Consider the following 16,530-nt stretch of genomic DNA (forward strand, 5'->3'; position numbering starts at 1 on the left):
AGAACGAGTAAGATGACGAGACTCGAGGAAGAAGTAGGGAGGATGGACCTCGTGAGATTCGATGAATGAACGAAGTCATGAATGAACTCGAACCCTCCTCGTACCGGTAGGTATATACACATTCGTGGTATCTGCTCTATAGGTATACCTACGTCAGCGAGATACATGAAAGCCGTCGTCAGTGTGCCACTTTGTGTAAAGAAATAACAAGAAAATACTGTAAACGGGTGTTACGCATTCCACGGATATAAAGCGTTTATCGAATCGCGAAACAGAAATTTGTATACTTTTATTTTTAATTAATATTTAGTAGATTTATTATTGCGCATATGTAAATTTTGCTTCATTTTATTCTACAAATTCTTTATTTACACAGTGTGCGTGTGCGTGTGCGTATGCGCGCGTGTGTGTGTGTTGAATAGAAAGGAGTTGCGAAGAAAAAATTTGTTGATTTCTTGTTGTTGGTTTCGTTTTATATACATTTGTTAAATTTGTTCAGAAACAATATCATTTTTTCTGGACAAAAGTAAGTCGTAAAAAAGATATTTGTAAATTTTGTTGGTTTTATGTTGTACAAATTTGCTTAAACATTTATTCTGAAAAATACCATTTCGTGATAATAAATTTGTAAGAATTCAAAATCTGACCGATAGAAGAGATTTTTCTGTTTTATTTTATATCATCATCTCTTAATTGAAATCGATCAAACTTTCGTTTGTAATTGAACAGAAGCGAATATAAAACTGCAACATCCCTCTCTCTCTAAATAAACAAATTTTTGTAAAACAGAAATATATTGTATAAACAAATTTTTTATTAATTTATTTATGTAACCGTTAGCTTGTAATTTATAATTTTCATTATTAACAATCCTACAGAATTCTATTATTTTATATAAAAAATAATAATCTGTGTTGTATAAACTAATAGCATTTTTTACCACATAACCAAATTACTACACAAACAATCATATACACGTCTATCTTACGATTTTACTGTTTCTTCGACAGTCATACAAACGTCAAAGAAAATAAATATTTAGAAATATTGCTTCAGTTTCATTACTTAAAAATAATAAAGTTTAATACATAATGACAAAAATCATAGGATGATTTTACTTAAACATATTAGCCTAACAATGTGAAATTTTTATTTCATTTTCCGTAAGTCAAGAAAGAAAATAAAGAAAAAGCCTAAAAAAATGTTTAAAGCAGTCAAGCAAAAGGAATGGTCCAGTATCCGGATTTGTTCGAGAAACGTGAAGAAAAGGAGAATAATAATCATTTGAAAGGGTTCTGCTTCCTGCTAAAGAAAACAAGTTTCCTTCGAAGAAGTTTCTCTAACTGGTAGGACATTTGGGGATAAGCTTTCAAACTGTACAAACGAATTCCTAACTTTTTTTCTTTTGTATAATTTTTTATTTTCGCGTAAGACTTTTAAGGTGAATAAGATTGATGAACGTTTTCTTCAGAGAAGTGACGGTCTAAAATCTATTTTTTTCAAGAACCAAAACTTTTGGAAAAAAAGATTTTACCTGGCATTCGTTTCGGATTTGAAAAAAGAAATGACAATGAATGGAAAGAAGAAAAATTGATTAGAAAGTAAAGATTTCAGACAATTCAACATGTTTCGAACATCTTTAAGGATCAGCGTGCTATGTTAGTATTTTATGTCATGCTGTTTGCGACAAGATGAAGAAGAAAAAAGAAAACACGTCATCCTCTTTTTATCTTTAGACTAAAAAAACGATACTTTTACGTACTTTTTTTTTTAGTGAAAATCTTCAAATGAATTTATTCAATTTCAGATCATTTAAATGCCGCAAATTATTTACGCAACTTATTCCAAATAAAAATATTTACATTTCTGAATTTGTCCTATTTTACATAATAGAAATCAATTTTTCTTTTTCTTAAATAATAAAAATAATAAAAATATTTTTATATATCGAAACAAATTGAGGGTGCTGTAGTCTAATAACGCTTATACATAAGCCGCCCCTGATCATTTAAAAAAAGATAGCTGATAGTTTAAGATAACAGTAGAAATAGCAATAAGAAATATTATTTACTATAGTTTTTTAGAATTGTTTATAAAACTCACACACATACACATTTTTGATATTTTTTTATATTATTGAGTATAATACAATAATATTATATAATAATATATAATTAATGTATATTTAATAATATATAATGTAAAAGTTTATTAGGTTGGCCAATGAGCCGATTCAGTTTTTTTACTGTTATTAAAAAAACAATAGATTATAACAAATACTAAATAAAAGCAAATAAATAAAATAATATATTACATATAAATATTCCAAGAGGTGAAGCACAATTGCGCCTGTTTTTTGTTACGTGCCCCCTCCCTTTTTTTCTTTTTTCATTCCCATTATTTCTTTTTGTTATAATTTTTTGTTTGTCATTAATTATAACTTCAGTAACTACGGGTCGGTTAAAAAAATTAATGCCACAACGCGTACCTTGGAGTACTGATTTTTTGTTTCTTTCTCTCTCTTTCCTATGATTTCTTTTTATGATTTTTTTTTTTATCTTATTTCTTCTTCCCTTTTTCGTCGCACCGACCCGATAAAAGGATTTCCGGTGTAGGACCACTGGAGCAAGGCTCTTCTCCTTTTATATCTCGATAGCAATTGTAAGCAACTCACACGCTCAACCGAGCGTAGGACTCGTCTCGTAAGAAAGTTCGCACGAGGACGAACCATCTTAGATCCTTTCGGACAACCTAATTGTGAAATAAAGATATAGGTATATATAAAAGCGGTTGGTTCATTCGCATCGATCATTGTACGAATTCTCGTACCTGCTGTTGGTTCAGAATTCTTCAATTTACAAAACGGCCCTTTAAAAATATTTGACTCGGTATTCCCACCCACGAGGAATTTGTCCAAGATGAACGAATGATAAAGATTGAAATTCTGTTTCTTAAATAACATACGATAGAATGATGATACGAAAAATCTACCGATATATTGAAAAACAAAGTTGTCAATTGTTAATTCGTTCTTATAACAACTTTTCACGTAAGAAAATAAAAGTTTAGTGAAATAAGACAAAAGTTATTTTTAGATCATTTTTAAAGGGAATTACTTTTTATTTTTTTTAAAGGTATCTCGCGGGTTTATTCTTTTTTTTGCAGATTGTAAATTTATATGCTAAGATCGTTGTTTATTAAGTTACAAAATTTTCAATTTTCAAACTTAACAAAATTTGTAGTGTCCTTATTTCCGAACTTAACATTTTTTGTAGTGTCCCAATTTCTAAGCTTAACTTCGTCTATAGATTTCTCAATTTCCATATTTGGATAGATTTCAAGTTTTGAAATTAAGTTGATCTGTAGTTTCCTAATCTCCAAATCTAGTCTAAAACATCTTTAAAAAGGTGTAATTTATTTTTAAAACCAACTCAACAATTTTGACCCACCCAAAAACTTTTAAACTACACTGTACATAATGTATACGTGATATAAACGAATATATATAAACATTCTATAAATTTTAATTGATATATTTTTTCGTTAAATTCACATAGAAGATGGACGCATATAAATTATATACACACAATCTTATAGAGAAAAAAAAATTACTTTTATACTGAATCCCGAAGAAACGAATAAGCCCTCTTTCACGAAGCTTTTAAAAGGACGGAAAAGTATAGTAACTTTAAAGTAAAAAGGAAACCAGAAAAAGAAATAGAAGAAGTAGAAGAAAGTGTAGAAAAATTCTGACGAAGAAAAGTTTAGTTCGCGAAATTTCTCTTAGAGACGGTATTCGTGAGGCTCCTCAGTTGCCTACTACTGCTATATCAAAAGGATCAAGGTGCCGCATGAGAGATTTAAAATCTTCCCTTTTCAGAGGATTTTCAAATCTTCCACATTCCATCCTCTTTTCTTATATTCCCTTGTATGTTGATATGTATACCTGTTGGGACCGCAAGTATCAATGCACCTTATGGGAAATAAGAAAATTCATAGTATTCCTATATAAACTTGACAATGTAACACGAGCCTGAACATTATAAAATGGATAAAATTTAAAAAATTAACAGACACGTACGGTTTAAAATTTCCTCTTTTTTTAAAAGTCCAAACTGTCCTAAACTTCGTTTAAACAGTAAACTGAAAATCTATTAAAAAATAATAAAACCTATTTGGATTAATGGCATACAATTATAGTGTAGGACAAAATCATACAACAAAGATGGAAGCACTATAGCACAAAATTGTAAGAACGGCGCTAAATGCATAATGAAATTTCAGAAATGAGGATAAATGGACAAACTTAAAAATATGAACAATATCCGAAAAACATTCTAATAAATTAGCAGTAAAAGTTTATGATAAATTCAACAGAAGATGAAAGCAAGTAAATAGAAAGCAATAATTTTTAAATGTCACGGTAAAAGGGATTAGAATTAGTGTAATAATAAATCTGAAGTGATAAAACAATTTGCTTAACTTCGAATAAAATTAATTGTAAATAATACTATGTATAAAACAAGATATTTAAAGTATATCAGAGATTTTTGGAATACTGAAAGGTAATAGGACAAATCCAAGTAATGGATCACCGTGAGGAATAGTAATGGACCCCTATAAAGTATCATAATATTAATCTGAAAATATATCAATGCGGGCTGTCGACGAGATTATTTAAAATTTATGAATAACATAGTAATCTGAATAGATTTTAAACGTTCACAATTATGATACTATTCGACAAAATAAATTGTGATGATAATATATGTATAGACGGTATCATATTGATATATAACCTAGCATACATGTATAACTACATGTATATATATATATAAATACAATTATATACAATTATATAGAAGATATCCAAAAAGTTTCTTTACCGAACCGAAAAATAATAAATATCTTTCCTGCAGGTATTTTGAAGTGGGTTATTGTATAATTATATTTTGTTAACAACACTATAACTATATAATATATCTTGAAATAAAAAACAAAATATTATACACTCAATTCTGGTGTTACACTTTTTTTACATAATTTTGATTTAACACGATCGACCAAAATTGTAAGAAGAAAATTTTGTTTTACCAGGCACTTCACCTGAGTTTAACAAAAAGTATTTTTCGATAGATATAATACATATTTTTATACAAATTTTTTGCACGTATTCTTCGAGAACATATCTATCGTGTAAAAACAGAATTACGTGTAATATTAATAATAAACAAATATTGATTTTTTAATTTGTTTTTCTTTTTTTTCGGTTAAATTAATTTAGGGATACTTTCTAGAAATATATTATAGAAAGCAGATAGAAAAACAAGTTGCTGATAAGTATCACTTACCTTTGTTCTTTTACTACCTGGGGCAAGACTTTGGACGAATCTAAAATCAAAATAATCATTATTTACAACAAGAAAATGAAAATTAAGTTAATCTTTAAGAACATTTTGCAATTTTACAAAAACACGCTTAAATATCTAGATTTATAAGCTTCATTTTATTTAGGTGTTATAACAATATGTGAGGTCAGGTTATACAGAAATCTATCAGTTTAAAAATGAGATAAAACATTAGTTAAATAAATCCCTAGCTTTTGATCTTTATTTTGTAAAAGTTAAACGATAAAACGTTAAGATCGCACAATTATGTAAATTACCAAAATATAGTTTCATTTCAAACTTTCAAAAAACTAAAATAAATTGTAAATACTATTAATTTTATCACTTGTTATGAAAATAAACAATGACATCGTAAACCAATGATAAGAAAATAAAGTAATTTTGTTATTTTTTATATAAAAAAATTTCGAATTACGTGTCCTCATTTCAGGATATGATAAGGGTTTTCGTAAAAGTTCTGCAAATTTGACGCGATGAACGAATTGTTTTATTTGATATTTACAAATATTAATAGTTATGTAAACGATTATAAATTACAATTAGAAGAAATATAAATGGACTTCTAAGAATAGATAAGCCTATAATTTGTGCAACAAATAATTATTAGTTTTTAACAATATAAGTGCATTGTATAAAAAGAAATGACGCAGATTTATTTATACTCAAAAAACTCTAGATGATGGCATGGGTTATGTAAAAAAAAGTGGCAAGTCACAGTACGTAGCGGAGGGGGGGGGGGGGGGGAGGGGGTGAATAGTATGAAGACAATGGAGGTGGAGGGGGAGTGGAGTAGGTACGATGGGGGGGCGAAGAGTGCGGGTGCGGGAGGGGTCGTGGGGGTGGTGGGGTGTGGGGGTGGGCGTTGGGTTGAGGGGGGGGGGGGTTATTGGCAAAAAGAAGTACCATTATAAACCAGAAGATACGAAATACCAAATGTGGTAGTAGAACGTGAATGGAAAAAGCCTAATGAGATCGCAAGATGGCGACACAAAAGGGGGAAAGTTCGATAGTCCAGCATCTCTATGCTTTACCAAGAACACGTGTTCTCGCCCATATGTGCCGATACCCGCATGACAATTACTATGATTCGTTGACCGCATGCACAACGAAAGACGCACGAAGTCGACTGAGAAATCACAGATTCGCGGTTTCTCTCCTTTCATTTAAAGGGAACGGTGATTATGATAGATTCTTATAGATTAAAGAACACTTTTCAACACCTTTTTATCATATAACAAAAAAAAAACAGGATTAAAATTGCAACTATTAATACAAAAATTGTAAATATTTAACGAAATAGTCGATATTAATGATAATATATCAACATGAATATTTAATCCTAAAAGCAAAACTTTAACCCAATTATAAATTCTAATCATTATACTGATAATTCTACTGATTATTTATACTGAACAAAATATTGATAGATATTAAGAATCTATATGAAAAAGCATTTATTAAAAATCTTTAAAAAATCCAAATTAAACCAACAGGACTATTTAACAAATTGTATTTTACCATAAGTTTAATCCATTACTATTACTTGACTTTCAAAAGGATAAGAATTCCATAATTTACTTCATTATTCTAAACCTATCCAAAGATATAAATAATAAAAGGGAAAAACAGAAGGAAGGGTGGAATATTCTATAAATCGATTACTTTAGCACGAAGCTTATATAACAGAGAGGGATAGATGAGAACAATCGTTCATGAATCACGCGGTCTACCGGCTGCTGGCTATCTTCTCCCCTATCATGTAACCGTTCATCATGTACGTGCACAGTAGTGCCTAGTACAGTACGTAGTAGTGAGTATTAGGTACTGATATACGTCTCGATGCTATCCGAATGAAGGTTATTGGGGTCTTTTACCCCAGGACACCCTTAAATACGATTGCACCCTTAACGAATCACTAGAAAACGAACGATCGACGTTATCCAATTGGTATTTCTCAACGGTCTTTCTCCAAGTTAAACTAAAATCCTTCGATTTTCATCTTGTAAATTTAAATCCCGTATAACGTGATTATTATCCTATGCGTTTTAAGAAATTGTTATTAATCATATAAATAATTCTTTTCTGTCAATTATTCTTGATACTGCAGTGATTAAAAATAAAAAAGAAACCCGATTACGAATCAGAAAAAATCAGTTACGATGAAGATGAACAATTGACAGCAGATTAATGCAAAATTTCATTTTTAAATTTTGTGGGATAATTCCTGCATTTTATTATAAAGAATGTTTCATAAATACGTATCAATATGTCAGGAGTTATATATCTACGTGATCAATTTTGTATGGTTATGCTGAAATGACCGACATGATTTTTATGTATGACTGTGTAAACGGAAATAAACTGTAAGTATGTCGATTATGCCTAAAAATGTTTCCAAAACGCAGAATTTTATCACCTATTCGTAAGAAGAATTACAGCAAGAGGCTGGTAACATTTCGAACATTTCCCTTTAATCTTTCATAATTCGAAAACTAAGATAAGTCGGACGAGTATTTATAATACATCTTGTGTATTACGTAGGTAATCCTAAACAAATTTTGTCGAGTTTTTTTTTCCAATTTACTTTTCAAACTGTCCATATATCTTCCGATATCGTGTTCAAATTTGTTCGGTCTTCTCGGAGAAGGTAAGAAACGAAAAAAGGTCAAACAATAGATTACACAGTTGCATCTATGAACCATCTGAACTTTCTCCTTGAGATATAACAAAATATATTGTTTAGGTATATGTCAAAGTATAATGTTCTGCTTACGGGTGTTAAACAGATGTTAATTTTAATATAGTCAAATCAAAGTATTCTATTTTCCAAGAAAAGTCTTATTCGCCTAAAAACTCTATTTATAACTTTGAATTTTCTCCTAGGAATTCTCAAGGATCGAAAAATTTTCTAATGTTTGTAACGAAATACGCAAAGAAAGGAAGATTGTGTTGTTGGGCCGGAAGATACAAGAAATATACAGACGAATTCATTTAATTATTTCATTGCGAACGAAGGGAGAAAGAACATGGGGAGAATGAAGAAGGGGGAAAAGAATGAGGGAGTGGGAAGATGAGAGAAAATTACCAACTCGTACTCGACACCGGAAGATGTGATATCCGTAGGCTGCTGTTTATCAAGTCAATATTTTTCAACATTTTTAATCATTATTTATAATAAAATTTTAATATGTACTATAAGTGATTAAGATTATGCTGATTAATATAAAAACAACTTGTAATATTGTAATTACAATATTGATAAGTGCACTAATTTATTGATATTGATTAAATAAACAATAATGTACTAAAAACATACGACCTGTTAGTACAATAACAATTAATTATTCATATTTATAATACATATAGAAGATATTTATGTAGAAGGTGTCCAAAAAGCCACTATACTGAATGAAAAAATTCAACTTTTTTACAGTATGGGCTTATATTTTATCTGATACCTGAAACTTCATATCCTGAAGTAACAAAAAAATAAAATATCTACTTAAAATTTTATTAACAAAACAAAACAATTTTTATGATACTTGGCATTTATTTAACAAAAGACTAAACAATAATAAATAGAAATATTGATGAAATAAATAAAATATTCGAATATCGTATCAGATCTGTGTTTGTTGCGTGTAGGAAGGAACGCGTGGGTGTGTCCTGTGGGAGACATTACCAAACATAAAATCATCAAACGGAGGGTTCATGCAACCAAGCCTGATCATCTCGTCGCATATGCGCCAGATATCACATGTGTTTGACTCTGCCTTTCCTCACAACGCACATATACATCCAAGCACAACTGCAGTGTGTAGGAAGTAAACGCAAATGTAATATTTCGTACGGTCTATTCAGTACACTGAATAAATATCAAGTTCTCGCTGACTCGTAAAAAAATAGACCAGGACCAAAAGCAAGGAATAAACCCTTAGTATCCAAAAAAATTTCAACGTACGTTACGACTATTTTGTATAGATGAAAATATTAATCACAAATTTAAATTTTTTCTTATAAGAAAATGGATTAAATTCGTAAGTTTCTCGATTGTTTATTATTTTTGTTTAAAATAATTATTAAATTAAATTTATAGTAAAGAGTATATTATTTTATTATTAATTTGTTAGGATTGATAGATTATAAACATTTAATACTAATCGAGCTACGTGTATAAGTGTACATAAATATGATTATAAACGCGGCCCTGTTCGAATTTGAACCAATTTTCCCTACATTTATTTATTTATATATGAAGGATATGTAAATAGATTTTTTTCATTATAAACAAATACCAAACTGTTAATAATAAAAGAAATAAGAGTTATTTATTGAATCAATATTTGTAATCATTTTTTGATAAACATTTTAATTTGGTTAGTAATGTAATAGTATTTATCAATTACTTATATAATTTATTTTTTTATAGTAGAAATCTGTACAAAAACTGTAAATATGGTACAGGATACCAATATTTTCATACAAAAATGATCAATGATTTTAAAAAGATATATAAAATATCAGTACGTATCCTGATCAATACATAACCTGAATACAATTCTAACCCAATATGAATACAAACCTGATCTATCTTCATTTTTAATAAAAATACTGATCATATATTTAATATACTGATAAATAATCATTTACACTAAACAAAATATTAACATAAACCTTCAATTAATTGTACAAAATACTGTACTAATTAAATTGAACTATAGACAAAATGATATTAAACAAATTAAACGAAATTATGTTGAAACGGTACAATAGTCTAAAAAGAAATTCGAAACTCCAGCACAGAAGAGTCATAAACTCCTAGAATATTCGAGACAATTAAAGGCAATCATGAAACAAATTAGAACGATAAAACGTCTTTGAGCAGACGTATGTAGAGCCAAACACGTTTCCCGCGTAAAAGGAGGCCTTGGCAACTGGCGGGAAGCTCAGCTCGTACTAGTTTCCCGCGTTTTTGTCCTTTCTCTCTCTCTCCCTCTCTTTCTTTCTCTCTCTCTCTCTCTCTCTCTCTTTCTCTCTCTCTTATTCTCTCTCTTTAGATCCTTGGTTCAAGCGGTGTAAGAGATGGGCATCCTCGACCAAGGAAGAAGGTTCCACCACATAATACTCGGCCGATGTGGTTCTCTTAACGAAAAAGAATTCTCCTAGGCACTTTCCTCTCGATCCTCTCTTCTTAACAGATCTCTCCTAACTTTTATTCTCGTTTACCGACTGAGTTTTATCTTCGACTGTAAGCCGATAAAGTCAAAACCCCGCACTCCTACGAGTTAGACACGTTTCAGAATTCGGACATTCGACAACAGTTGTTCCACTGTTGAAATTATCGACTATGGTACTATAACACACCGTTACCAAATACTAACTTTTCTTGGCATACGAATACATTTCCTACGAAGTTAGTACGCATTCCTATCAAATCGACATAAAAAAAAAAGAAAGTGATAAACAATTGGGGTAAGTAAAAACATTCAATAACGGTTCCCTTTTCTTAAAATAGAGATCAGAAAGTAGTGAACGTCGAAATGCTTCAGTTTGAATTTTCTTCATTCATAGAACGGGAGGGAAAAAAGGAAAGAGAGAGGGAAGGGAATATACCTACGTATCGTAAAACTGGAGAACACATGGCGTAGTTACAGATACGGAACCATCGAGGGAGAATACTATTGGGGTGACGAGGTGGAGAGGTTAAGGTGAAGTAATTCCGAATATATACACTTACACTTATAACTATACCTATACATTTGAAGAAAGCAAAAGAAGAAGAAGAGGAAGGAAGAGACGGGAAGAGGTCTCGTATGCTTTCACCGTGACAGACTTCCGCAGGAAGTCGAGGCATCGCGCGTGACACGCGCCCTCCAAGTTCACCTAGTTCCTTCAATTTTTGTTCTTTTTTTTTTTTTTTAGAGATACACGTAGTGGACAATAGTTATCGCAGATTATCAAGATCGGAAACTTAATCGAATACCTCCGGTTAGTATCTTTGACCCAACATAAATTGTCGACAATATTAACACGTTCCTTGTTGTTGGGTTTATCATTTTTAATATCCTGGGCATGTCAAATATTTTTCTTTTGGCTACATTTTATCAGCATTTTAATTATTGATACCATAATCGGTCATTTGAGTGATTTTTAATACAAGCTACAATTTTCATAATTGAATGCAGATGATAGTTTATTTGTGATACTTTATGTAATAATAAATCAAATGAAGAAATTAAACTATTGTGTAGTACGTTGAGTTTTCTAGATACATAAAGTATAAGTAACCAATTGGTTAGAATAAAATAATTTGTTTATTATTTTCTATATATATATATATAGTTTGAATATTTACTCTTCGAATAAATAAATGATCAATTTTAAAAAATAAATTAAAAAAGTATATAATATTTACAGATTCGTGAAAATTTTCATACCATACACTGGTATTGATACACGTATTAAAACCGGTAATAACATTTGATGAAAAATGTCAGAGTACAGAATTCGTATGAACATAAACGAGTTGATTATCGAGTAACTAATTGGTATATCATGTAGATAATATGGTATAAGAATCGTTAATGTAGAATATTCGTAAAAGATTTAAGAAGTGAATCGTGACGTTCGAAAAAAAAAATAAAAGGGGGAAAAGTAAAAGGAAGCGCTTTCAGCTGTGATTCCTTCCTCCAGTCTACCGGCTTAACGATGCAACGTCGTTTCATCGTTTCAACGTTTCTCCTCATCCTGCCACACCGATATCACGGTTACAAGTATAAAGCCTTCCCTTTTTGCTTTTACTCCCTCGTATTGCTCGTGCAAACGTCTACCTTGCAAAAGGAAACTTAAAACCGGTCCTTGCGGTTTATATATATTCGTGAGCGCAGATTTTACAATAAGTACGTATGTAGCAAGTTCAACATCTGAGAAAGTTGGTAATATAATTATCACACTCATGTTTTAAAAGCTTATATCTTTTTCATCAAAACAACATTGACATTTGTAAGATATTCGATAGTTGAATTTTTTCTTTTTAAACAAATTCTTCCTACACACACGTCTTCAATGTTTTGCTATGTTGTCTATTAAAATGCTTATGTGTGTATTCCCAAAACTAATTGGTCCACCGAATATGTATTTATAAACGAATATGTATATATATCCCACTCTTGAAGGAAATCTGTTGCGCACATGTAAGAACGACTTTGAGAATTTAACGTCTTCTTCAGCGTTCTCGTTATCCTAGCTCAATATAGAAACTGCAGACCCCTCTAATATGACGATAGGAAGGAGTGACTAAATATAAATTGTAATACCATCTCGAGGGATCGTTAGGATGTAGAAATCAAAGGGGCATCTAATTTTAGAGTAACTGTCATCTAACATCCGTTGCAACTTGGATTGTTTCAAAAACTAAACCATCCACCGACCAATCATTCAAATATCCTAAAATCTTATTTAGTCGTTCATTGATAATTGAAGTTTTTTAAACACGAATAAAAAGAAAGATAAGAACATAAGGGATGATATTACGTTCAACGATCTGCACATGCGCGTTCATATATGCATTCGCAGGGAACATGTGCTTGCCATTGTTATCAACAGACAATGTGACTAGGAAACGCAAGTGAACGTACATACATAAGCATGTACCAACCTACTACTGATTACAAAGAACTTGTATATGTGTTTGAAATCACAGGGTTGTGTCCTATATATATACATACACACCTATATTTATATATATATGACGACGCGTGGAATAATCGATATAATAACGAGCTGCTTGAAGGTACCCTGTTCGTTGACTCTCAACGACACTGGCGTACAAACTTTCAAATACTAACCTCATCTAACAAACCAGAATTATTTCTTATTCTAGATTAATTTTTTAACTCGTAAGAAAAAATAATTAAAAATGATCAAATTCTTGTTGACGATGTTCTATTTAAAAGATTTGTTCAATTCAAAGGTTCCCAATTAACAATCCCGTTACACTTCGTAAGACAATTCTTTAACAGAAAAAAGTAGACTGAAAAGAAAGAAAAAAAGAATAATAAGAATAAGAATAAGAATAAGAATAAGAAGGAAAGGTTGAAAACGACCGATCCCGTTTTATAATTTTTCCTAAGGAAGAGGATTGTTCAGGCCCCTTTCCTCTTCTGTTAACGTTCTCTTCAAGAAAAAGGGCGAAAGAATCGACTAGAAGATATCCAACTGATGAATTTATTCACCCTCGATACTGGTGTAGAAGAGTAGCGAGTCCTACGACAATGTACAGTGGCACGAGCCAAGTCGAGGGTTGGGATCGTAGCACGTTTTTGGGGGTACGTAGTTAGGTACAAGGGTGGCGCGTATTGAACTGCACCGTGCCAGGTGGTAGCTGCCGCCCCATGTGTGCTCATATGTTTGTCCCTTACTACTACTAACCTCTCTCCCTTCCCTGTTCCAACCCCCTCCCCACCTCACCGTTCCACCTACCTCACTCTGTCACACTTTATCGACAAGTAACGTTGGTACATCGCTTTTATCTATCCGCACGTGTGTAGAAATTCGGTACACGCATTTGAGAAAATGTGGACATGTATGAGTACTTACTACTGCGTGTATTTATCATTTGGGAGCAGAATTTGTACGAGTTAGCAACAAGAAATAAGAAATTCTTATCCAATTTCTTATTCCAAAGTTGGTTAACAGTTGTGTAAAAATTCGGTACACGTATTTGAGAAACTGTAGACATCTACGAGTACCTACTACTGCGTACATTTATTACTTGAAAGTAGAATTTCGACGAGTTAGAAACAAGGAATAAGATATTTATATCCAATTTTTGATTCCAATAGTTGTAAGAATTGCAGGAGGTTTAAAAGAAAATGCAAAATTGATTACAATTAATGTTCGGATGGTACGTCGTATCAAGTAGGTAGTTTTTGTTCCTAATTTTAAAGTTAATCGTAAAAAGCATATCTAAGCGCGTCATTTTTTTTGTCATAGTTAGAAGGAAAAAAAAGGCAAAGAAAAAAGGGGGCACGTGGGTGCACGATATCGATTGACGGACCGGTCTAACGGGCGCGTGCCACCGTTACGAACGGCGACTACGAACCCGTATGACACACCATGCGTGAGATATTCTTTAGATGTATTTGAAAGTATGCTCTTGCTAAAACCCGTGTGTGCACGTGCGCACTCGCCGTTGCAAACGCACGTACGGTTCTACCATTTAAAATGGACTAGTCCGATTTTTCGGATCATAAAAAATTAATTTTTATTTTTCATACATATTTTGCATACACTTCTTTTTTCTTCGTTCTTTCCTTTACCTGCGTTTTCGGTGGATAAGTATCTAAATATTTTAAAAATTAAGGAAGATGTGAATACTTGAACGCATGTGATGAGTCTTTTAAATTGTCATTTCAATTTTTAACGAGTTTTTTTTTTCAAAACTTCTTTTTACCGAACTGTATAGTCTAAAATATTGATTTTAGATTTTAACGAATTTGTTTTAATAACTTTTATTTTATTAATATTTATAAAAATAAATTCAACAAATACTTTTTTTTATAAATTGAATGATAGACAGGTATTTTATGAACATACATTTTTTTTGTTTCGCATTTTTTTAGACAATTAAAAAGGAAAAGATCACAAAGGCCATTAATCCCTAAGAGCTGAATAGTACGATGTTCGAATTTTTAGAATTATAAATATTTTTAATTGAAAAATGTATAATTATTTTCTTTAAAAATCCGTAAATATTTTATAGTTAAATTTTCTTTGTATCATCTTAATTTCTCAAGAAAATGAATTCCGAAAAAAACCGTTACATATTGATCAACAAAATTGTAATACCCCTTTAACTCTTTGAAGCACACAATTTTATGAAATAAAATGATCTAGGTTGCTCAAAAATTGCATTCTTACGAAATTTAATGAAGTAAAATTATAAGAATTCCTATGAAATAAAATATGTTTACTTTAATTATTAGGAAATTGATATAAAAAAAAATAAGAAATTATTTAAGTGTTTTATTGTGTAGGAAGGGATGTAAATTATAACCTTCCTTGTTGCAGTAAGCCATTGCGTTTCACAAGTAATTTTAATTTTTCGAAATGGCATAAATAATATTCCACTATATTAAATTAGGATACTAAAAAAATAAAACACTTAATTGTACCATGCTTCAAAAAGTTAAATATTAAAAAAAGTTATCAACTTATTTCTTGTTTTTAACATACTTAAACGATAGCCATTTTTCTGAGCTACCTATATATTAAATAAAAAAAAGAATGTTTGTGGCCTAAACACGCGATAGAAGTGAAACTCGTATTTTATCGTGTAGAAAAAAATCAATTGATTCATATATTATATATAGTGACTATTAAAATCGTAGACCGTTACTATTACTAGACTTTTCCTTGAAAACTATTTATATAGTATGTTTAGTATAAAACAAATTTAGAAACAAATACATTAGTATACTTTAATTATATATTTAACAAATTCAACTTAAAAGCTTTATTTATAACAAGTGAATTAAACCAATGCAAAAATAATGTATAGGGAACGCCAGTACTTTAAAATCATAAATGTTGTTATAACAGGGGGAATACCCAATTCTTTTATGCCTAACAATTGGTCATCCTGAATTTTTACTGTTATTTAAATGTTTTTTAGTATCAGAATCAATTTGATACCCATTAAAGTAAAAATAATATAATGTACATTTATTTAAAAATGACATATCTATTAATATACTTCGAATATTAAACACAATTTCGATCTGATTTTTAATTAGGTGAAAATTTTCACCTCAAAATCAACACTAGCCAGAAACGTAAAAACAAATATATTTTAGTTTAAACGATCCAAATTATTAGTAAAATGAATATGCGATATATCTTAAATGATTGATAAATAATCGAAAGAAATGTATATTGTAGTCTAGAAGCACATAGTATGAGTTCGACATACTGTCCTCTTCGAAATCTAATGTTAAATTATATAATTATCCTCTGTGAAAGTCAATTAATATTCTTCTATTGATTGTTGTTTATATGACTTTCCTAGGTCTACATATGTACAATGAAAATAATATTCGTAGTAAATATATAATTTATTCTT

The 16,530-nt window shown here is 30.5% G+C and overlaps 1 protein-coding gene and 1 long non-coding RNA gene across 3 annotated transcripts in view; one reads left to right on the forward strand and one right to left on the reverse strand.

Annotated features, from left to right (window-relative positions):
* Positions 1-16,530, reverse strand: part of LOC122521639 (M-phase inducer phosphatase-like) — a 110,391-nt gene that overhangs the window by 75,263 nt on the left and 18,598 nt on the right. For both annotated transcript variants that reach the window (XM_043642486.1, XM_043642481.1), the window contains exon 3: positions 5,352-5,391. In XM_043642486.1, coding sequence (XP_043498421.1) covers positions 5,352-5,391 — 40 coding nt within the window. The remainder of the gene's footprint in view (positions 1-5,351; positions 5,392-16,530) is intronic.
* LOC122521681 lies at positions 7,215-8,661 on the forward strand. The gene is made up of 2 exons (XR_006304840.1): positions 7,215-7,771; positions 8,292-8,661. It is a non-coding gene; the product is annotated as an uncharacterized LOC122521681 (long non-coding RNA).

This window comes from Polistes fuscatus, unplaced genomic scaffold (assembly GCF_010416935.1).
Source record: "Polistes fuscatus isolate 324 unplaced genomic scaffold, CU_Pfus_HIC Scaffold1, whole genome shotgun sequence".
Classification (NCBI taxonomy): Eukaryota; Metazoa; Arthropoda; class Insecta; order Hymenoptera; family Vespidae; genus Polistes; species Polistes fuscatus.